Source organism: Centruroides sculpturatus, unplaced genomic scaffold (genome assembly GCF_000671375.1).
Source record: "Centruroides sculpturatus isolate CEXI.00-Female unplaced genomic scaffold, Cexi_2.0 scaffold1031, whole genome shotgun sequence".
Classification (NCBI taxonomy): domain Eukaryota; kingdom Metazoa; phylum Arthropoda; class Arachnida; order Scorpiones; family Buthidae; genus Centruroides; species Centruroides sculpturatus.
In genome coordinates, this window is record NW_019385211.1 from 10,218 (window position 1) to 35,457 (window position 25,240).

Genomic DNA, 25,240 nt, shown 5'->3' on the forward strand with positions numbered 1-25,240 from the left:
AGAAGAGCCCCTAATTTGTATAAGATCTTGAGAAACGATAAGGATAATATCAGAGCGGAGGAGAGAGCAGGGGTGTATAAGATTCCTTATGAAAACTTACAACTGGACGTTAAAAAAGATTATATCGGCGTCACCACAAGAAGCTTGGGAGTAAGGCTCAAGGAACATAGATATGCCATAAGAAAAGCGTCTAATTCAACGGTTTTGTCACAAATGGCGCAAGCACAAGGATCTGAGGTGAAATGGGACGAGGCAACAATCATCAAACCTCTGTCTTCCCCAACTCTAGCAATGACGGCAGAAAAAATAGAAATATACAGAAGTAAGATAAGAGAAGGCTGTTTAAATGCGAGGGATTCCGAGAGCCTGCCTTCGGCATGGAAATATTTGGTTAAGAAATATACTACAAGCTCCGACCAGAATTAATACATTGAAGATTTATGTTATTTTTGTTTTAGTGTTTTATTTTAATTTTTAAATATTCTTCCGTTATTTTCTCTTGTAAAAAATTTTTGATTTAAATTTTTATGTTCTATTCATGGAACATTTACGTTCCGTTGTATTTTTCAACCTGAAGATGGCCTATTAATTAGGCTGAAAACGTTTGTTGTTTAAAAATTATATTTCTCGGCAAAAAAGGTGTTTTGTTTATCTTTAAAATTCATTTGTTTCCACACAAGTTTATCCTTATAAGCATACAATTAAGCCATAAAACTGAAATAGGTCTATGGGAAATTCCTATGAACTTTGACCGATCGACCTGAAAGTTTGGCTGACGTCTGGCCCATAATAGAAAGGCTTCAGTTTAAAATTTGAGCTTTCTAGACCTAGTAGTTTCTTCTCTACGAGAGTCTTTGGTGCCACATGAAAAAGAAAATACAGCTTTTGGCAATTTTTGCACTTTTCAATCACTTATATTTTGGCCACCACTTTATAGAAAATCTTCAATTTTGCACACTTCCTAAGAAAACAATTTTCTTTCAAATGAGATATACGGAGTTACTTAAGGCGTTTGTGGCAGAGAAATCGACTCCCGAAAAATGAGAACTCTGATTCCTGTATATGTAGTTGGTCAGTGACTGCTGCCACTCTCAATAAACTAAAATGTAATCCGCAAACTTTAATCAGGCAGATTCCAAAGATATTCAAAATAATTAGAAAAACGTGAACCGATTGACCAGTGCTTGGACTGCTAATGTGCCAATGGTTTTGTTATTGGTTGGTCAGAGGGCAAAATCGGCCTTGGACAGTATCTACTCCGGAAAAGCAAAACTAATCTAATTAGAATTACTCAAAATACGTAAGTCGAACAAGTTTTGTGGGAAAACCGAGATGCTCCTGTTAAGGATGGGATTAAAAATAAAAAGTTAAGACTATGATTGAGTCAACGTGGATGCTTATTCCACCATTTTTAATACAAATGGGAATAAATTTTGGGTGGGTATGCACACAACAATCCCAGTTTACAAACCGTCCAGCAAAACTTTTCTTTCCAATTAATCAGTGTGTAGAGGGGAAATTCCTGCACCCAGGAAAGGGAGGGAATGTTGTCAGGAAGGAGGAAGATGTGCCACCGATTTTCCCACCACAACTCATAGACGGACCAACCAGAGGATGGTCCTCGGGAACGTGCTGCTTGGCAAACTTGGCCAGTTCAATCAATTCCGGAAGAATCTCCTGTTTGTCGTAGCTGTTGGTTAGGTTGACGAAGGTGGTGACCACTCCGTACAGCACAGACAGGTCGCCGGTCTGAAAGAAGGCCTCTCATTAGTAAATAGCCCAGAGCCCGGAAGACAGAGTGGGAGAAGGGGGAGTCTTACCTGGGCCAGTTCAATCAGGGCTCGAATGGCAGGGGCATCATCAATCAGGTCCTCTTTGACATCGGCGTCCAGCGTCAGGTAGGAGAGCCCCTCGGCTGCCCACTTCCTGATGTCCCTGTCTTTGGCTGGGTTGATCAGGAACCTATCAGACAGCACAAATGAATTTTGGTATGAGAAACAAAATGGCTGCCTCAGCACAGAGAAGGCAAAATGTTTGATGTTTTGCCTTCTCTATGCCACCAACGAGGAAAGGGACGACTCACTTTCGACAGCAGGTGGCCAATTTCAAACTGGAACCTTCGGCGAAGGGGCGAAGGGAGGCGTCAGTTCCACCCAGGGAACCCAGCTTGCACAGACCCTGCAGAAAGAGAAAGTTAGGCGGGCCATTGGCACCTGGAACAAAAAAAGTACGTACCACCAAGGCGCGGATTTTGATGTTATCGTTTTTGGACTGGTACAGCTTCTTGAGGATACCTGTGCCCATGGAGACGATGCTGGTGCACTTGTCTTTCTTGGAGGCTGCTGCAATGATGGCTTCTGCCGCCACTTTCTGTAAACAATTGGAAATTTGGCATAAATCAGAGGCCAAGGTCCTTTCCGGTGCCGCTCCCAATTTATGGATTTCTGGGTGGGATCAGGTGGATTTTGCCGGGAATAGGCTCCCTGCCTATAAGTTTTGCGTACCGATGGAGACCTCTTGCGATAAAATGACGAACTTTGTAGTTAAGACTAAGCTAACAAATAAAAAAACTGAATATTTATAGTGTGGTGGGATGTAATTCTTACAGCAATGCCACAGGGATAATACTTTCAGAATGGAAAAAAGACCCAGTTAGAAGAAAGCATGGAGGCTTTACTTTTATTTCTCTGTCTTGGGAATGATGTCCATCAAAATGTCATTATGAAATTTTATTTCCAATAAACAATAATGTTTGGAGAACGGCATGGCCGTGGAATTTCTGGGCAAGGCAAGGGACCCTTCATTTAGCAGATAATATCTGGTGTTGTCTACCAGTATATACAGTGTCAAAATCCTCCCTAAGTTCGTACATGCTATCGTCACCCACAGCAAGCAGTAATGCCGTCTAGCAAGTAAAGTAGGAACATTGGCCAGTTAAACAATCTACTAAATTGCCGAACGATCGCCTAAATATCGGGCTATTATATGGCTAATTAAATTACTAGAATAAAGTAATTTGTCATTAGAGGTAGGCGTTAGGTGCCATCTCTTAAGTAAATTAATAATTAAAATTAAATAAATAAATAATTAAATTAATTTTAGAACCTTCTGGAATAAAAGAACAGGCCCGGGACGGGGCTTGAACCCGCAACCTCCGCTTGCCGTGCGGTGCGCTTGCCAGTTAAGCCACCTGGACCCCGAGCAAGTTAGTAGATATACTATTCGGGCTTTGGATGTTGTTATTTATATGTTAAACAATCTGTTTTCACTCTTTAAACAACAATGATGACAAAACACAGTTAACTTGTTTAAGTTGTGGCAATGCAACACTTGGGCAATCTGTATAGGGGAATGCCTTCTGGGAGTTCTTTTTAAGGGTAACTGGCCCCTGTTTGTGCATTACAGATGTGGAGAAAACCTGGAAAACTCCACGTGGTCGGCCCGTCCTGGCCAGGTGCCAACCCATAATCAAACTCCCAATGTTCAGGGAACAGAACTGCTTGGCCACCTATGTTTTGTCCAAGTTAAAATTTGCTTGTTTACAAAATTACAGATACAGTAGAGTCCCGAAAACTCGGCAGTCCAGATAACTCGGCCACACCCTGGCAGGGCAAAAAAAAAACCCCTAGTTAATTTTCATTATAGACAGCTTTATGCCTCAAAGTATTTTTCTGATGTCTGTCTTATCAGGTAAACTAGTAGCCAGGGACACCCCCTAGTGGGCGTTCTTTACAAATTTCCATGAAGCACGGTTCCTTTGACTTTTTTGTTCCCATCAATATGCTCTACAGCACTGTAAAAGTCCGAATGGTAAGATTTACCCTCCGAATAAAGAGGTGGCGATCCCCCCAAACTGTAGCCCCCTGTGCGAACAATTAAGTCAAAGGAACCATACCCCTACTCGCGACCCTTCGCGAGATATAAGCCCCTGAAATAATAAATTCCTATTACAAATACACTGAATTATTTATATTGTTATATTGACCACATAATAATTTATTGGCCAAATGAATAATAATAATTTATATTGTTAATTTAAATAATAATTAAAATTGTTAATTTGAATGTTTTGAAATATGACACACGATAGGGGTGCCTCTAGTGTCCGTTATCAAATGGTTACGGGACGGACACCCGTTGAATGGGTTATATCAGGTAAATTACTGTACACTGTGTATTCATTAATTTTCATTTTCATGTAGTAAAGGCCTTCATAAAGTATGTATTTTTGCTTTGTTTAAGGGTATTTGGGCATTTTATTCTCTGTTGTATTCTCAAGAAAACAATACATACAAGTACAGTACAGTATTTTCTGAGGAAACACTCGTACTTATTCTTTTTTAACCCCATTTCCGATAACCTGGCATTTTCACAAACTCGGCCACCCTTTGGTCCACATTAGGTCGCGTTTTCAGGACTCTACTGTAATACGTTTGAAGACTGTACTAATGATAAATATAACAAAGTTTTTTGTAGTTACCATAGCACTAAGTCTAGAAAATCACAATATTCACCAAAGCAAGCACATGGTGCACACTGTAATTCTCTACAATGTAAAGCCACCCATTGTTGCCAGTGCTATTTTGGCTGTACTTTTTTATTTTAAGCTTCTGGTCATTGAGTTTGCATATTGCCATTTGATAAATGACATTGGTAGTAACTCATTAAGACAAGTAAAAATTATTGGTGGCTGCCCGAAGTGAACGAATCTTGTCCGGTAGCCAATGTAGTAATTCATAAGTTTGTTAGTCTTTCATTTACTGAAGCTACTATACAGAATTGAATTACACATTTATCTCCTAGATCAATGGTTCCCAATTAGTGGTACACATACCCCTGGGGGGTACGTGAAATTGCATGAAGGGGTACATGCGGCAATCTAAAATCAGTCAATTTAAAATTTAAATGCACGAGATGAAGCAATCAAAAAAATAATGGGTGGACCATCAAAAATTTGGCAATTTACAACATGATGTTGAATGCACAAATTCGTTTATTTATAACTAAAAATATTCTCTGCATTTTTTTTTTTAAATGAAATTCTTACACAAGAAACAAAAATTGTACAATTAACACAATTTGAGTTAATGGTACAATTATCATTATCATCATGTCAGCGAAGAGGCAATAAAATATTTACTACCATTTTGCACAATATACCTCTGCGAGAGTGGATTTTTGGCCATGACAAACATGAAAACTAAACATCGTCACCAACTTGTCTCAAATCATCTTCGAGTTGAAGCTGACCAAAAGCAACCAGATTTTAAAAAGTTGTGCAAAGAAAATTGTGCACATCAAAATTAAATAACCTTATGTTATTTTCATTATTATTAGAATTGTATTTTAAAGGAAATAAATGTAGAAAAAACTTATTCTATTTATCACTTGCTGTCTAACCACAGCTTCGCCCGCATTATATCGAATTTTCTCGTGGGAGTAAGATATTTTCTCATAGTAAAATGTAGCCCAGTGTTTCTCAACGGGGGCGATATCACCCCACATGGGCGTTTTTCCATGTTGAGGGGGCGATTTGTAACAATTTTCTGGGCGATATAGTAAAACATTATATTAAGAACTAGCTGCAAGGACCCGCTTCGCTGGGTTTTCATTTGTTCGTACATTTGTATGTAATATAGTTCTTTATGTATATAAAAGACTGTTATTCTAAGTAATCTAGAATCTAGCTGCAAAGACCCGCTTCGCTGGGTTTTTAAAAAGTAACAATAGTGAAGATTAAGATAATTACATTATAGCCAATCTTACCCGTTTTCTATTTCTATGGTCCCGATTCGATTTCTGAATGTCTCCTGTTCACGTCAAGTCAAACAAACTATTTTCAACGTTTGGAACGTTTACAATCGTTCTATAATCGAACCAATATTCGAATTTTACGTTCGAATTTAATTCGAACAAAACATTCGAAATAGAAAGCCACTTTCAACCACTTTCAGCCTCATATCTCCTGCACCCTTATAGCTATCGAGACGCAACCACCCCTATGCACGAATGGAGACTTGGGGCTACCACCACATACAACACATTCACAACATACCACCACATACAAACACCATTCACGTGCGATGTGTAGTTTTGGCGGAAAAGTGAAATATAGGGACATACATGTCCATTTTTATATATACAGTAATACCCCGACTTACGCGAATCCGGAGTTACGCGATTTTCAAATCTCGTCGATTCATCTTTTGTTTGAGCGCCACGCAACTCTTAATTACTCATTTCCCCCCACACTATTGTTCGGCTTACATGTTCGGACATGTTCGACATATAGCTACAATTTATTGTGTGTTATTTGTATGTATTTATATGCAAAATTATACCCCGACTTACGTGAATTTGACTTACACGGTTATCGCTCGGTCCCACCTATCGCGTAAGTTCGGGGTATTACTGTATATATAGATATAGATATTTGGATATTTTATTCGTTAGATCATACAATAATTAAACAAATAACATTATACTAGTCACTAGTCTGTTCAATGCAGTACAAATTTGGCGTTAGCCTTGGCCCTCGGCATCGGAATTTTGAAGTGAAGGGGGCAAAACTACGTAACAGTTTCATTGAAGGGACGACGATTCATTAGAGGTTGGGAAACACTGATGTAGCCTATGTCCATCTCCAACATGTAAGTTATCTCTGTGCCAAATTTTATTAAAACCTGTTCAGCGGTTTAGATGTAAAAAGGTAACAGGCAGACAGAATTACCTTCGAATTTATAATATTAGTAGAAATTCATATTAATCCATACTATAAGGGGTACGCAAGTTTGAGCTCTTTCTTGAAGTGGTACACAGGAAAAACTAATTGGGAACCACTGTCCTAGATAATCTACATCTAAATGCTTAGATAATTTGGTCACAAACGGATATAACAATTTTTAGCTTTTACCCATTCTGGCAACGAAAACTCATAAATGGTTTATCAATTATCATTTGTAAACCAGCTCCTCAAATCTCCAAAAATAAAAGTTATCTACTTAACTGTTAATCTTACTAGCACAATGAATTATAAAGAATTCATGTAAAATTGAACCTGTGTAATAAAATTTGTTAATTACTGCCTGTTCCATATCTGATTAACTGTTGTACAAAGAAACACAATTATTATGCTCAAATTCAAATGTCATTTTAGGTCTTAAGGAATGTCACCTTTGTCTTTTCAAATTTTGATAAAGAAGTTGCTGTCATCAAAGTTAATATATCAGCCTTGGATGTTTCACTTTCAATTTTACTTACCTGTCGTTTTTACATTTTTTTACAAATTTGCTCAAATAAAAATAACATCATTCCTTTGTAAAAACTGGAAGTAGGTTTGTATGTTAAAATTTTTTAAACAACAACGAAATAAAACTAACACATGTCAAGAAAGATGATAGTACAGTAGAGCGTCATTTATCCAAAAGCCGGTTAACCAAAAGCTTCCAGTTGGCAAATTTAAATTTCCACTAGTGCTGTGGTGCTGCAACCTTTGGCTATGTCTTGGACTACTCCAATATTTTTTTTTGTTGGTGTGTGTGTTTTAGCTGGTAGCACTAGCACTTTTGTATAGTGTTTTTCTGAGGACTGTGTGTTGTGCTAAATCAAACGTTTTTGATACTAGATTAACTTTTATTTTTTTCTTGTTTTATATTTTTCAATATATTTATTTTGTTTGTACAAAATAAGAAATAATTTTTAACAATAGCCATGATTATTATCATAAAAATTTTCGTTAGGCTTAACATCGACGAAAATTCAACGGAGAAAAATTTCAACATGGGATAAGTTAATATATTTTCTCATACATAATCGGTTATCCGAAAAATAAGTTATCCGAACAAACCTAGTGCCCAATTGATTTGGATAAACGACACTCTACTGTACTTTATCAGTGTAAGCTATGACTTATATATAAACTTTATTCAACTACCGAGAAATCATCAACTCATTACGCCTTTCCAATCGTTAACTTCAAAATCTATTCTTAATTTGCTTTCTAAGAATTTTCTGTTCATTATAATAATCTCCCCACTTACATTCCGCATATTCAAAATTTCAGCATCAATCCAGCGAGATGCTGCCGAAAGTGATGCAACTTCTGGAGTTTTCTAGAGAACACAAATGCTAACTGCCGGGAATTTTGGGAGAGAAAAAAATCAATAAAAATGGCATATGATGTGGACTTCCACGTTACGTTAAATGATTTTTGAACTTATTTAATTAGAACAGATTAATGAAAAATAAAAATTTTGAAAAGAGAAATAGAGATAAAGATATTTTAAATTTCCGTAGTTTTAAATAATTAAATCAATCCTAAGATTACACTTTAACTAAAAAAAATTATGTGATGTCTTAGGTAAATATACTAGTACATTAAAATATTCTATTAACATACTAACCGAATATTAATTTATTTGGGGTTTATCCAACGACAAATAAATTCAAAATTGTCAACACAAAATAGAGCTCTTATCAGCCTCATGTGGCTGCCATCTTATTTGCTGATGTATTGAGCACCAAAATAGACACTTGCAGTTTGCTGGCAGCAACCAGAAGTTGGCTGAGATTTTGAACAGATGTGCTGAGAGTCGCTGGCTGCACACTGAGATTTTTGAATATGCAGATTTGCACTGGGACACACAGCAACATTGACTCAGATTCTGGTGAGGGGTGTTCATTGCTTACTATACCATCAACTTCTCACATCAACAAGAGAATAAAGTGCACAATAGAAAAATCAAATTTAACAATGAAAGAGAAATTGGACTTATTCATTAAACATAAAACGAGTGTACACACTTATAACAGTAATATAAGTTTAAAAGTGTGAAAGATATAGTCTAAAAAGAAATGAATTATTTCTTAGAGCAAAAAAATACAAGGAATGTATCTTAAGAAGGTTTTCAATGCTCTAATGACAGTATGTCTAACTAGTATTGATTCTGAGAGAACTTTTTCTAATGCAGCTGCCATTTGTACGAAAATTATATCTACGTAGATTAGACGATGAGAGGCTACATGTATAACATTTATTAAAAGCCTACTTCCAAAACAAAAAACAAAATTAATTATCAGCATTATTTCAATGTTTCTTATGTCATAATAATTGCTATTACAAGAATTGTTTGTCTAAACTGACAGAATTATTGGACAACCATTTATTTTCAAGTTCTCTGTCAGTAATTCAAGTTCAGTTTCATTTTAAATAATTTGTTAATACGAATTTACCGGTAATCCCAAATATAATTACCAAATTACCAGTAATGTAATACCCAGTAAATATTTTTCAATCACTGCACATGTCCAGCCAGTCCTGGCCAGGCGTGAATCCACGACTGAACTCCCAGTGTTCGGGGAATGGGACTGCTTGGCCACTGGCCTTTGTAGAGAGAGACCGGTACAGGATATCGACCAATTAACATCGTTCAGTGGTATCCTCATATGGGCCAGGATTTCTTAAGAAAACATACTGATCTTTGTGTCTTCCACTGTGGTACTGACATGGGTCAAAAATATCAGGATGAAATTCTTGACCCGTATGTTAGAAGTTATGTGGATGCAATCAGTTCCAAATTTGTTCCCATGGATGACAACATTCGGCGACACACAGCTCCTACAGTAAGCGATTACCTAATGGCAGAGGTAATTGACAAATGCAGCGGCCGGCATATTCACCAGATCTGAATCTTACAGTGTGTGTATGGTGGGAAGATACAACTCTCCCAAAATCATACCAAACTCCTCCAGAGTTCTCATCCGCCAACCACTAGCAACCTCCACATCTCACTTTTGTCTGCCTTGGGTAAAGTCCTTGACAAACTTTTGTTTAACAGATTTACCTGGCATTTGGAATCTGCACCCTTCTCAATTTGGTTTTAGAAGATAGCGTGGCACTGTTGATGCTTTGATGACTCTTACATCCAAAGTACGTGAACTCCTTTCATCATTCAAATATGTTCTGGATATCAGTCTTGACCTGAAGAATGCTTTTAATTCTGCCTGGTGACCTCTCATTCTACACAGGCTGAGAGGGAGCAGGTGTCCAGCTAACAAAGGATTTCTCTCCAACAGAGAGGCCATCTTAAGATCAGATCCTAACACTTTTCCCCATCATTTGGAGCATGGCTGCCCTCAGAGTTCTGCTTGTGGCCTCTCCTATGATGTATCCTTTTTAATGACTTTCTTTACACTGACTTTGGAAAGCATGTTTATATCTGGCTTATGCTGATGATGCTTTCCTCCTTATTCCTGGTAGCTCGAGGCATGAGCTCGAGACTAGGGCTTCCACTGTCCTTCCTGCAGTCAGTGAGTGGGGCAGATGCAATAAGTTCCAGTTTAATTCCAACAAGACCAAAGGTATTGTCTTCACTAAACCATACTTTCCCCATCTTTACTCTCGCACTCCATGCATCAGGATGCAAGGTTGATCCATTCGCATTGTCCCTCACTTGAAGTTTCTGGGTGTTGTTCTTGAGCATAAACTGTCTTACAAAGGATTGCTAAAAATCACTGGAGACTAAATCATACTGCCCTCAACTGTATTTACAATGTGGTCTTCATTCCCATTATCTTATATGCTATGGCCATCTGGGGAAGTGCTGTCGCTCTCAGTGACAATAACCACAGTCTTCACTCTGCTCAGTGTTCCCTTCTCAGGCTCACCAGAGCGTACTCTACTGCCTCGAATTATTCACTTCAGGTCATCAGTAGGAAACCTCTTCTAGATCTTCATTTGAGGCACATTACTAGTTCTTACCATCATTACAAACTCTACCTCCTATGTTAAATGCACCTATGACACAGATGTCCTGTTTACCACCCTCCCTCATCCAGCAGTGAGACAGGTGTTTGTATAATCAGCAGCAACTGCAAAGGATATGTCAATCTTCACAGATGGTTCAAAGAATGGAAGGCACAGGCTCAGCCTTTGTCATTTTTGCCAATAAGGAGGAAATTTATCAGAATTCTGGCACTCTTTGTCCTGAATGCTTTATATTCCAGGCAGAACTCTGTGCCATTTGTAGTGCTGTTCAAAATGATGTGAAGCTAATCTTACTGGAAGTAGAGTTACTCTCTGCTCTGATAGTGCTTCAGCAAAGGAATCCCAATAACCTTCACCCTCTGGCTAGAAAGATTCTAAACTATATACCCTGTGCTCAGAATTCCTATTCCCTTGAATGGGTGAGGGGTCATCAGGGTGTCCTAGGTAACGAGTGTGCAGACCTACTTGCCAGGGAGGCTGCAACAATTGGTACCTCTGGCCCTTTCAAGTATTCAGTGCTTCCTTGCCTCTCTTCTTAAGCTCCAACGCTGGAACTACATCTTGGATCTTTGGCAGCAAAGATGGGATAACTATAATGGCCTTGCCAGGAAGCACCTTTTTCACCACTGGGTGAATCCGAACTTTGAAACCACCCAATTCTTCACTGAGCATGGGAGATTCAGGCCTACCTGCAGAGGTTTGGCAAATCAGCAACAGATATCTGTACCATCTTTTATTGCCATGATGGAGTTGAGAACTATATATACATGTGTCCAATGACCAAGACTACTTAGGTACAAGCTTGCCCTTACTCTTAGCCAGAAAGGTATTAATTGGCTATGTGATCTTCATGTCCTTAAGGATAGTGCATTCAAAGCATTCAAAAACTTAATTCATAAGTATCACATATGTTCAGTCATTCAGTAAGTCTATGTCATCGGACTACCTTCATTTGCTGAATGCCCATTATTTTACATATATGATGCAGCAGGACAAGTAATGACATCTGTGAAAATATTAGTGAGGATGAAAACTTCAGCCACAACCTCTCTATTATTATTATTATTTTCTTTTATACTTTTATAACTTATATACTTAATTTATACTTTATTTTAAACTTTACTGTACATGTTGTTATTCTACTCTCAAGCTTCTGGATTGTATTGGTCACCTCATCATCTGTTCATACCATTTTCTCTATTGTCATACTCTCTGTAATTATGTATATATTTACATGTTCATTGATGTATCTCTGTACTTAACTCGATTAGTTATTCCCGATACTATCAGAGCATAAAGATAAGATAAAGAGTACTCAAGAGCTCTTACATGCTATCGTATGGCAGTGGACGTATCTGCCTCATGACGTCATTGATCATCCGATAACTGGAACAAATCATCATTGTGCAGTATGCATTAGTGTAAGAGGAAGCCATACTTCTTATCAACAAACATTCCCCATTTGCAAGTTTAACCTGTCATTCTGTCTTTTTGTATGCAAACAACAGGGAGAATCCTATTTTATGTAAAATTTGAAATAAATTGTTGCATTAGTTTCTGATCTGTACACAATTTTCATTTTTGTGCTTATTTTTTTAGAGGAGGAGTGTAAGTATATAAAAAAATCCAGCAACAAATTGCTTAACTTTCCCAACAACATATAGTGCGCCATCTGTTATTTAATTAAAAAACTTAGTTGTTTTTATGATAAAAAATATATAATTATAAAATAGCAAAATGCTTAATTTTGAGGGTAGAGATGGGTTTAATAAAAAATTGCAAATGCTAATTGGAGGAAAATTGTCATTAAGTCTGACCCAGAGATACGACACACAACCTCCTTTATCTCCCCACCCCGATCTGTAATTGCTAAAATTCAATAGTACTGATCTCCCTAATAAACAAACTTTCTGGCAAAATTTCGGAAATTTTCAACAAAAAGCAGGGAAGTTGTTAAGCTTCAAACAGAGTGAACAAAACTGTGCCTTCCATGCATATGCTAACATCCATACATACTGAAAAAAACCTCAAATTTTTTGCATTTCTTGACGTTTCAATGTACCCAAATTCCAAAGATGTAAAAATAAGGGTCATTTTTGATTGATGGCTATACTTTCCCTATTATATATAACAGCCAGAAAGTAAAAGGAGTATATTACATATCTGTTGATGTTTAATATGTTGAACTTGTATGAAAAAAAATGAAAATTTTAGATACAGTCGACCCCCGTATAAGATCATTGATTATTCCGTTTTATATGAATTCCATGTTGTACAAGTCACTTAAATTTTACAAATACGTGAGCCGTTCACAGCCCGGTACACGTATTTGTAAAATCTAAGTTACTCGTACAACATAGAATTCATATAAAACGGAATAATCAATGATCTTATATGGGGGTCAACTGTATATGCATTTGTCTCTGAATGGGCATAATTATAAAGGTAAGTGTACAATGTGCGTGCCGCTAAAACTCAAAAACGAGTCCCGGTTCGATCAGGGGAGTTATATGGTGTGGTAGCCCTCTATCCCCATCCATGAAGAAGGTTCCCGTTTCTACCTGAAGGGTGTATTGTTGAAGATATAAGGCCTGGAAGTTTCGCCCTCTAGAAATTTCTAGAACAGTCCAGAACATTTGAGAGTATTCGAGAGCATTCCACAACATTCCAGAATGTTCCGGGATGTTGAACGGTTAGGAGTTGAAAGTTGAAATTTGGTACACAGTTAGGGTACGTCACGAGAACGCGCACTAAGAAGAGATTTTTCGAAATTCCTCCCAAGGGGGAGAGGGACAGGATTAAGGCTTAACACTTCCATTGTTGATGGAAGTCTTAAGTAATAATGGAAGTGTCACGTAACAATGGAATTGTTAAGAGAAAGCGACGTGCAAGACACAGATGCAGTTTTTTTCATTTTTGGAAGAAATCAAACATATTTTTACACCCATGTAAAAATTCTCTAATTAGTCTGGAAACAGGGGGACCCAATTCTTGCATTCTGTGAAAATGGGTAAGGTTGACCATAACATAATAATCTTAATCTTCACTATCGTTACTTTTGCCCGAGCAATGCCAGGCTTATCTGCTAGTATAAAATAAAATCCTCTTATATTGTGAGAAACAATACAAGTAGATTTCACCACTCCCCTTAGTGGTAAAATGGGGTCTAAAATATTTTTGGTGGTGCAAGGTGGAGGATAAAAAGTTTGAGATTACAATGTATGGGAACCTAGTTAATATTTCTACGGATAGAAGGCATAAGTACAGGGTAATTCAAAAGTCACAGAAAGTTTAAAAAATTAATAACTTGCAAATTATTTACATAAGATGATGCAATTTTCACAGAAATGCTTAGAAAAAAGCAGGATCTTTTTATGTAATAAAAATTTTAGTATTGAAATATTTACATTTCTTGTCATTAGATGGTGCTGCAGGAAAGCACTGAACTGTGTTATTCATGTAAAATCACCTCCACACTGCTGTTCCATCTTTCATAAATAACATGTGAAATTCGAGGTTTATATAATGTAATAAAAGCATTTAATCCTTTAAATTTTTAATAAATTCCTTTAACTAGAGGAAGTTGCACCTGCAGAAACGAAATTTGAGGTGCATGAGAAAATTATAACTCTTTCTATTTAACTATAAACATTCTCACAATCAAGCCGTGAATAGTTTACAATTATCGACAAAATTTGTCATATTGTTGTCATTCTAACACCAACTTTAACCCCACACCTGCGAAAACAATTGATCATCTGACGAATTTTCCCACCAAAAATGTATAAAAGCCATCCTCCTTCCCCTCTCGGGGGAGTCACCGATCGAACGTTCAAAACGGCCTTCCCTTCCCGTTGACCTGCCGAACTAATTAAAAGACCTAGTGCCCTACTATGCATATGTAGCTAGAACTATTTCTAAGACTAACAGCACAAAACCTTTCTCACTAATTTCTAGCCTTATTAACTGGAGTACAAACGTTTTCGGCCTTCTTAATAGGCCTTCCTCGGGTACACTCGGGTACGAGTGTACCCGAGTGTACCCGAGTGAGAAAGGTTTTGTGCTGTTAGACCTAGTGCCAACTCGCAACTGGTGCACCTTTCCGAAATAGCCGAAGTATCCGTCCGATACTATCACAGAGGTATGAAATATTATTGTAAACTCACTCTCTCATCCGCGGAGTTTTGTAAAATTTTATTTCGTTAGCGCGTTTAATAAACCATTGTTTGTTTTTAAATGGTGTCGTTACTCGACTGTGCTCACGCCTTATCGTCGACCCCTCCGACTCTCCTACACTCGCGTAACGAGTAACCGAACGTTACTACCATCCCTGACAAGAAAAGTAGGTCACCGACCTGTGGCCGGAAGGAGAGGACTTCCCGACCTCCCCGGCGGCTCACAAACACATAGTTCAGTGCTTGCCTGCTTTCAGTTTCCTGCAGCACCATCTAATGACAAGAAATGTAACTATTTCAGTACAGTAGAACCTCGAAAACTCGGCTCTCGATAACCTGGCACTCCAGATAACTCGGCCACACCCTGGCAGGGCAAAAAACTCCTTAGTTAATTAATTTTCATTATAGACAGCTTTATAAAAGTATAAAAGCTCTCATAAAGTATTTTTCTGAGGTCTGTCTTATCAGGTAAATTACTGTACACAGTGTATTCATTAATTTTCATTTTCATGTAGTAAAGGCTCTATGCCTTCATAAAGGATGTACTTTTCCTTTGTTTAAGGGTATTTGGGCAGTTTATTCTCTGTTATATTCTCAAGTAAACAATACATACAAATACAGTACAGTATTTTATGAGAAAACACTCGTACTTATTTTTTTTAACCCCATTTCTGATAACCCAGCATTTTCACAAACTCAGCCACCCTTCGGTCCACATTAGGCCGAGTTTTCGAGGTTCTACTGTACTAAAATTTTTGGTAAAAACTGCTTATGACAACCTTTGGAGAGAACCATGTCCTCAGTCACATTTTTCCAAATGATGGTCTTCAAGGCTTCCAGACATCAGATAACTTGATTAGCCATGTTGAAGAACTCTATCCAACATGAAGTTTCAGTAATATCAACTGAAATGCTCTTTAATGCTGTTCATAGTTTCATACCTCCTCTAACAGCTGTGCTCATGAATAAAGGGCACCGCGTCAAGCATTTGTAAATTTGTTAAAATAAGAATAAAAATAAAAATGTTCTTAGTGTAAGCTCTAGTAGCAACTACACAATTATGTAATCTTATCAAGTGCCATCTCATGGGAAGAAATGTACCGTATATTTCCGCAGATAAGACACTAGTTGAATCATAAAAGAAGGCCTCCAAAATCCAGGGTCATCTTATAGGACAGATAAAAAAAATTAGATTGAAATTTATATAAATTAGAATCATTATAAAAAAACAGAAAAACCGTAATTATTTACTAGTAGAGAGTAGGGGGTATGTCCACAAAATAGAATAGCCCATATGACGTTTTTGTGAATAGTCAAGGTCATTACCTGAATGCCTGAATCAGTGCGAATATTTGAAACAATAGCAAGGCAGTGCTACCAGATGCAAGAAAATAAAATTTTTTTATTTGAAAAATTACAAATGGGACATAATTCCGAATACACTATACAGTATTATTATCCAGATGATGATCGCTGATCTAAACTAAATTCATAGGGCATTGATAGCTTGGGGTCGTCTTATAGGACAGATATATGCTAAAACTATAAAACTTTGACGAAAATTTATACCTTGTGTAAGGTTTGCCGACGTTGAGGGGGAAAAAGTCTATCTCAGGTCAGAATGAGCCTAAGGGAAACCGCATATGTGGGCGGTGGCGAAGGAGGCAAATGATGTACAAGTGTTTTACAAGATAAAACCCGTTTATTTGTTCGAATTCATGCTTACATCGATAATGGACAATTCCAAAATCTCTGTGCTCCTGGGAACGGCGAAAGTTCGTGTGATGGGTCGCAGTTCGGGCGGACGAGAAAGATATCTGGACGAAGCAGAAGTTTGTTGTTACGTTGCGGCGTCCTCGGTGATCGGCGGATGCACAACACAATTTAAATCACCACTGTAGGCTTAATCCGGAGGAAATGCTCTTTCGACCTTGAAGTTCCGATTTTTATAGTTTTTTTCCCCACTGTTCGCATTTCAGATTGGTCCCTCGTCCCATTCCTCGCTTCCCGATTGGTCTCTCCTTTGTCTCCAGGTGCAAGATGAAACTTTTTCGGGTCGCGGGAAAGGTCCGATTCGAGGTGTCCATCTGATACCTCTTTGTCGACTCTACTCGATGACTGTTTATAAAATAATAACACATGCACTCATAACTCAGGCCGTTATTTACCATTTTTGACGTCTAAGAATTTAACGATCGTTTTCACCTTTCACCTATCAAAAATTCCTCTATTTTTTTGTTCGAAAAGGTTTATCTTGGCCAACATTTTATAGACACGCGAGTCAAAGATCTACCTGTTTATGAGCGCTCGTGTTAGAGTTTGTCTTCTGCTAAGACCTTAACAGATAGTTGACACATACTCGAACCGTCCCGAGTCTTGTTGTTTACATCTTGTGTCGCGCAAGAATTTCACGGTTTATTCAAGTTCGAACCTCATCTGGGAACCCACACTTGTCATATCTGCGGAAATATACGGTAACTATTTCACTACTAAAATTTTTATTACAAAAAAAATCCACTTTTTTCTAAGCATTTCTGTGAAAACTGCATCATCTTACTGTAAATAATTTGCGAGTTATTAATTTTTTAAACTTTCTATGACTATGACCTGTGTAATTGATTGAGATGGCTACACCACAGTAGAGATGACAAACCTTTATCAGCACAGGTGCCGTATAATAAGTATAGTTAGCTTTAGACATGTTTATATGTGCCAAGGTTTTAGACTTCCAATAATGATATTTAAAGAGATTAAACAAATATACTTTAAATTAGAATAAATATAAAAAAGCTAATTAAAAATAAGGACAAAGGAGTGATAAATCGAAAGGATGATCGAAAAAGACAGACGATAAATCAAAATCGTTTGATATGTTACGTGCCACTTTGGGCAACTTGCCATATCATAACAAGTAGGCCAGAGAGGCACAACGATGTCTCAAAAAATACAGTGCACAGGCATTACTCTCTAGTAGATGGCAGGGAGCCAGCAAAGAACAACTGCAATTGATAGAAGGTAAACAAATGTAGAATTACTACCACCAGGTAATTTATTGACGAGAAAACGTGCACTTAAAATTTTAAAATTTAGGTCCCATGAATCTTATTCTGGTTTTTATTAGGGAGAAAACACTAAAAAATAAAAATTGAGGTAAATTTCTGAGTCTGATCAACCAATTTCACAAAAGCATTATGTTAAATTTAAAGTTTGTTAAGCATTATTTTAAATTAATTAAAGATAGAGTATCTTGGTAGTTCAAGTCGACTAATTACACCAACATTACTATTATTACTAAGCCAATACAGTTTTTGTCGGTTTATTTGACAATGCAAACAAATTTTCCAAACTGAGTTTTAAAAAATTGTCATTTAAATTTGGTTTGACATAAAGACCCAATGTTTTCACACACACACACACACACACACCAGAAATTTTGTCTGGATTTTCACCGTATTTAGTTTTTTCAATAGTTTTCAGTTGAGAGGTGAAAAAATATTTTTGTAAAGTGTGTGGCATTTCTATAGTACTGGCAATGCTAATTCAGATCGAGCATGCCATGTGTCTGGTGGAGGCACTACTGAGCAGCCAGGCAGTCGACTGGAACCCAAAGCCTCTTTGGCCTACTCACTATTATACTATGGCCATACCATAATTTAAAGCAAAGTGTTCTCAGAGGCAATAACTTTCTCCCGTAAGGTTGGCAACCCTGTTCTGCACTGATTTCTTGAGTTTCTTTTATCAGTTCCACAGACAAATATTTTTTCCAGTTTCTTTATGCAAAACAGAAAAGGTGAAATTCTGATTGGGAATACAGTGAGTCCGTTTCCACAAAAACGTCAGTCAGTTCTGGTGGCATACGACAATGCAATGGTGGGATGTAAATATTTATGTGTTTAACGTAAAAATAAAATGTTTTACTCAGTCTTACTCGATTATTTTTTGTTTTTCTTCCATACCAATAATTTTCAAGTTAATAAATTACTTACTTTGCATGTTTTTCTAAGCCTAGAAGCTATTTCTGGTGGTTTCTGTAAAATTACCGGTCAGTGGGTGGCGCCCTCCATCGGGACACATTTCCCCGGCTGCCAATCTAAGCAACTGGTCCGTAAAATGGCATGGATTACCCAGAAATCTCCGACAGTCTCCCATTTGCTCTTTTCTCCTGCACCGGAAAAAGAAAATTGCAGCCGACACAGACCCGCAGTTCCCGGAATTTAAAGGCTGATGTCAGTCGGTACTAGCAGAAAATGAAAATGCGCTGGGGGAACGTACATCTGCGGAGGTGGGAACGGGAACGGAACCGGTAGCCAGGCTTTTACTGGAGAAGAAAATACCTGTTGAAGAAGGTCGTCAGTTCCAGCCATGACCAACATCATCTCCACAATGCCCTTCTGTCCTATGCAGTGGTTACCCACGTCCAGGGGTCCCTGTAAGAGGCCAAACCGTGGCTTAGTCGCAAATACTCTACTCTGCTTCACTAGGGTATGGGTCCCACTTACCTGTAGCAAAGAGGTGAGTACAGCAGTGGCTCTGACTTTCGATTCAATGTCGGGACCACTCAGCCTTTCTCTGTAATGAAACACAGATACCTAAATTTCCGGCACGTACTCCAGCCGAGTAAAGGAAAACGATGCCAATACTCACTTTATGAAATCCATCACCTGGTCTCTGTACTTCTCTCTGGCTTTGTCATAATCCATGCACCAATAAACTCTCTCCAGCGCCACAGCCACGTGAGCTCTGGTGTCCGAAGTTATGTTCATGCAGCTTTCATATTTCATCTCTGGCAGTTCACTGGCAATCTCCAGAAGAGACCAAAGACCTGACATTATCAAGTAAATCAGTCTTTAAAAATGGCATTTTATTCCTTCTTTTAAAACATCTTTATCAAAATAAAACCGCCAGGGGGACACACGCAGATCCCCACCTTCTGAGACTGTACCAGTGTGCCCATCTATGGTTTGAGTAAATGGACAGAATTTAAAGTGGAAAAAAGTCCAAAAGCTGGACCGGGCATTTTACGGTGCAAGTAATGCCCGTGACAACCGCCTATTATTAGAAGAGAAACATTGTGAAGAAGAGTTACTCAAGTCTTGGTCCTTTCGCAGCAGAGAAATTAAAGCAAAATTGCTATGTTTTACCTTAAAAATTCTACCAACTGGCAGAGTGCCGGCAGGTACAGACTGCAGGTGGAAATGTTACCTCCCCGAAAATGCCAGATGGAGGATTCCGTCCCGGCAGGCATTTACCTTGTTATTAGCATGACTCAAGGATGAGCCCTGCACCAGAAGTGCAGGGCACTTTGCACCATAATGGTGAACTCATCCTTGCATGGTAATGACCAGACCAGAAATTCTTTGGAAGGAGAGTACAATTGGTGACCGGGAGATAATTTCCAACATGTGTCATAATAATGCCATTCAATTTCGTGATTTAAAAGATTGGATGGTAAACTTTGTTTTTACTGCCTTCTGTATTTTTTATGTAAATTTTACAGAATAAAATTGATTCCTAAAACCCACCTAGTGACTTTACCATCACCCGCTCCCGTGTGCAAAAAAGAGGGTAAAGATAGAATTACCATTATGAAATCTGTCATGAAAAATGATGCGTGGCTACATGTAAAAATATTAAAGGGTATTGATAAGAAGCGTCAAAAAAATCCCTATAAAATTAAGAATGTGGCAAACACAGAATTAAGAAAATTGCCTGGCTTGGCAACTCAATCTAAGATACAGGCACGAGGCACGACGAATTTCCCAGGAATATTTTAACTCCCATTTCGAAGAAAGATAAAACAATCAAATAAAAAGATTATAGAACAATTAGCCCCATCTCCTGTACCTCCAAAATCCTTTTAAGAATATTACAGAAATGCCTCTGTGGAAAACCCAACCTGTTAGTAAGGGAAGAACGGTTTGGCTTCAGAAAGGGAAGAGGCACTAGACATGCAATAGGAGTGCCGAGATACATTTAGAAAGTAAAAAAAATGTCGGCATGCTTTACACATCTACAAAAGGCATTTGACAAAACTGACCAAGAAAGTTTGACAAACGTTTCAAAAAAGAAAGGAATAAATTAAAAGGACAGGAGATTAATACTAAACTATACAAATATCGAAGAGCGGTAGTCAAAGCAGACGTCAATATGGTGAGAAAATTGAGATGGAAAAGGGTGTCAGGCGGGGTGTTGCCCATCACTGCTTCTTTTTGACCTATACTTGGAAGAGATGATTACAGAATATCTAAAGTGGAAGTTGCAAACTGGCAGCCCTTTGAGGCTTCATATCCAGCCCACAGTCTCGACCATCTCTTTTCTAAAAAACAATATTTAACATCTTCAAGGGATTCAAACGGAAAAAATTTGGACATCTTTTACCATCATTTACTTTGGTGGTAAAAGCCAGCAACAAAAGGGCCTTTGTTAGAGCCATTTTTAAAATTACAATACATTTACCGAATAATATCAAATAAACCCGCCTCTAATATATGTCTATTTAACTGGCCTTTAGTTGCATTTGAGTTTGAGATCTCCATCTAAAGGAAGGAAAAGCAAATTCATTGCCAAAGATATGCAGATGACATGGCAATTTTAGTGGAGAGCAAGAATAAAACAAAAAAGATTCTGAGTAGACTGGTATGGTCTTCAAAACAATAACGAATGTTAATGAAACCACAATGTGAATTGGAGAAAAGGAAAGGATGATGTCCACATAAATGGTGACAGAGTGGAACAAGCCAACGAGTTATGATATCCGGGTGTTTGGCTTGACTCAGAGTGCAAAAATGAGAAAGAAATCAAGAGGAGAATTGGTACAGTGAAAGAGGCATTTAGCAAATTTAAAACAATTTTGTGTGGGCCTCCAAAATTAGAATTGAGAAAAAGGAAGATCAAATGCTAGGTTTGGAGTGTTTTCCTCTACCATGCCGAAACTTGGACTTTGAGACAATGCAACATTAGGAGAATAGAGGCTCCATATATATGGCTGTGGAGAAGAATAGAGGAAATTGGATAGAGTAATATGGTGAGAAATGAGAAAGTCCTAAGGCGGTGAAAAAAGGAACATATTAGAGACAATAAAGAGACAAAAAGCTAATCGGATGGGACGTGTGATTCAAGAGGAAGGCTTATGGAGTGACGTTACAGAAGGAATGGTTGCAGGCAGAAAGAAACGAGAGAGCAGGGAAATTAAAATGGTGAATGACTTAAAAAAGGATAGTTGAAAGGAGCTAAAGATGAGAGCATGGGATGGAGTAGCATGGAAAAAAAGGATGCTCACTGGACTGCTATAACTAGCAGAAAATCGAAGAATCTTATCACAAATTGTCCAACGTTGCTTAAAAATGTCTATGAACTGGAAAGGAGACAGAATGCCAAATTTTGCAGAGGAAATTATCCATCAAACAAACAGATATTACCAACTTTTTTAAGTATTGATCAAAATAAAGCACTGTTTGTTTACCAAATTAAAATTTTTGTGCCACATGTTGCAGGTTTCAATACAATTAATGAGTATACTGCTTGTCAATCTAAATCACATGTCATATAAAACCACAGCTGTTGACACTAACAGAAATAAATTCACAAAACCTACAAAACAATTTTTCATGCATTTGCTTGATATAATGTACCATACATATTCTTCGTACAATGACCATTTATCTTCGTTCCGCCGTATGTAATCTAAGCAAAAAGAACGTTCCTTTCTCATCCTACAACAAAGGAAAAATCACCAGATGTTCCCTGGATTTTTTCTAACTCTACCTTTTCTTTTTAGAATTAATAAATTAGTTAATAGTAATTATCAAAAATAGCATACTTCAAACCATCATAAACAAAATACTTAGCGACTACAGAACAAAAATAAAAACCTTTGCTGTCGACCAACTTCATTCCCCAATTCAAGGCATCCATGTCTGCATTCTTTGTGATCAGTTCCAAGATGGCATCTCTTCCCTCCGCCGACATGACACGACTGGCAGACAGCTTGACCAGAGTCATCATGATCGAGTCAATCTTGCTTTCATTATCTGCATATGTTCGGATGGTGTTATTTGGAATAACCAAGAAGTAAAAAAAAAATAAAGGTTGGTCAGTTACCTTTCATCAGTTGCTTGTTAGGTTTCTTCCCCTCTTTGATGTCCATTCCGCTCAGAGTGTTGATGATAACCTGAATCCAAAACTGTACGGCATTTATGTACTGCTGAGATTGTGAGTTTATATTTTCCATTATAAATGGAAGACCGACTTGTTCCAGCACTGTTGAAACCTGAATTTTCATAAAAATAACGTCGTCAGTCATTTGTCCAATAAATTGAAATTACTCTCAAATAATTAAACTAAACACTAACTAATATAATTTGGATTGGGCAATTTTCTTTCTTATGGAAAACAGACAGTACTTCAAAAACATTTTGATTCCTATTGCCAAATAGGTCACTCTCCAGCCACTCGATCCTCAACACTGCTTCTTAGGCTTAGCTGAATGCATAATAGATATAGTAAAAATGCCGTTAGCACTATGGGTGGAAATAATAATAAAGTGCCAAATACTCCCAAATCATTCCTTTGGAGATATTTGGCACTTAGAGCATTTTTATCATTAGGAACTGGTAATTTAGGTTTTCACATATTTTTTTTGCACAATGGCCTTGCATTGAAAGTTCCAAATTTGCAATTATTTCATTGATATGGGTATCGGGCAGAGTTATAAAACCCTAAAAATGCATATTTTGATAATACAGCCTAAAATGCATATTTGAGAATACTTTGGTATATAAAAACCTAAATTTGGCATATTTTGTCAATTTCCTAAAACTTCCCTAGCCAATATCCCCTCTTCAATCCCCAGGGATTGTCCCCCTTTTTCAAACTGGTTCTCATTGGTTTGTTTCATGATTAACATCCTGTTGCTACTCATTAGACACTTTGACAGAACAATACCAGAAGGTATTTAACCTTGGATTTTGTTATCTGTGCCACACTGCTCTTTCTTTTTCCTAAAAACCAAGAACCAAGAACCATTTATACCAAGCTAGCCTTCGCTTCCAGAAGTATTTAAATTCCATATAACCTTCCACGGTTACTAATGGTGCCGCATGGCAAGCGGAGGCTGCGGGTTTAAGCCTCACCCCGGGTCACTTATTTTCTTCCAGAATGTTCTAAATTATTTATTAAATTATTAAAATTATAATTATTAATTTAGATAAGAGATGGCACCTAACGCTTACCTCTAGTACCAAATTTATTTGTATTAATTATTTGATTATAGCCATATTATAGCCCGAATATTTAGGTGATTGTTGGATGCTTATGTTTGAAAAATGTGGTAGAAAAGGAAATGCATATTTTGAGGTTTTTAGAGCATATAATATGCACCTAAAATGCACTTTTTAGCATCTAAAAATCTGATTCTTATTTATCATATCCATTGTAGATTCAGCTAAGCCTAAGAAGTGGAGTGTCTTTTGCAAAAAAATGCTGCCAATCTTCCAAACAGTAAATCATGTGCAAACTAAGTGGAAGCTAGACCACAAACATGGCAAAAGGGCAGAGCAAACACACATTTTTCATATGACACACGACCTTGAAACCTCCCTATTCTATCTCCCTCATATTTTATCACAAGTTTTGCTCTGCCTCTTTCTATTCCACACACATTTCCCAATGCAGCTACAAACATTTTTTCAAGAAATAATTTTGGTAAAAACAGTTCATTTGTGGAAGAATGATGGAACTTATGGTGAATCTAATAAACAAATCGAAATTCAATTGTTAGTTTGTATAACAATCATCATCATATCTACTCTACACTGTAAAATTCACAACTAAGTCCTTAATCATCCAACTGTGATTAAACAAATTTGTGTGTGCATTTAAAAATCATTATATACAGTAATATCCCAAACTTGCACAATAGATGGGACTGAGCGATAATTGCGTAAGTCGAATTCGCGTAAGTCGTGGTATAATTTCGCATAGAAATACATACAAATAATTTTTAATTGGGGCCAGAGACTAAAGAAAACAATAATTTAGAAAAAAACGTTTAATAAAATCTTAGATAATACATATGTATGACAAATTATATTATTATACAATTTTTCACATTTACTTGATTATCACACCATAATTTTAGCATTGTTTCCATCTCAGCGATAATTTGAAAAATAAACTACANTAGAAAAAAACGTTTAATAAAATCTTAGATAATACATATGTATGACAAATTATATTATTATACAATTTTTCACATTTACTTGATTATCACACCATAATTTTAGCATTGTTTCCATCTCAG

General features: G+C 37.3%; 1 protein-coding gene across 1 annotated transcript in view; it reads right to left on the reverse strand.

The window, feature by feature from the left end:
* The window catches only part of LOC111636191 (protein unc-45 homolog B-like), a 67,490-nt gene that overhangs the window by 7,217 nt on the left and 35,033 nt on the right, over nucleotides 1-25,240 (reverse strand). Inside the window, exons 6-14 of the mRNA XM_023381386.1 lie at nucleotides 23,041-23,209; nucleotides 22,812-22,970; nucleotides 19,585-19,762; nucleotides 19,440-19,509; nucleotides 19,275-19,367; nucleotides 2,236-2,370; nucleotides 2,084-2,178; nucleotides 1,821-1,962; nucleotides 1,609-1,749 (exon numbers count right to left, since the gene is read on the reverse strand). Coding sequence (XP_023237154.1) covers nucleotides 1,609-1,749; nucleotides 1,821-1,962; nucleotides 2,084-2,178; nucleotides 2,236-2,370; nucleotides 19,275-19,367; nucleotides 19,440-19,509; nucleotides 19,585-19,762; nucleotides 22,812-22,970; nucleotides 23,041-23,209 — 1,182 coding nt within the window. The remainder of the gene's footprint in view (nucleotides 1-1,608; nucleotides 1,750-1,820; nucleotides 1,963-2,083; nucleotides 2,179-2,235; nucleotides 2,371-19,274; nucleotides 19,368-19,439; nucleotides 19,510-19,584; nucleotides 19,763-22,811; nucleotides 22,971-23,040; nucleotides 23,210-25,240) is intronic.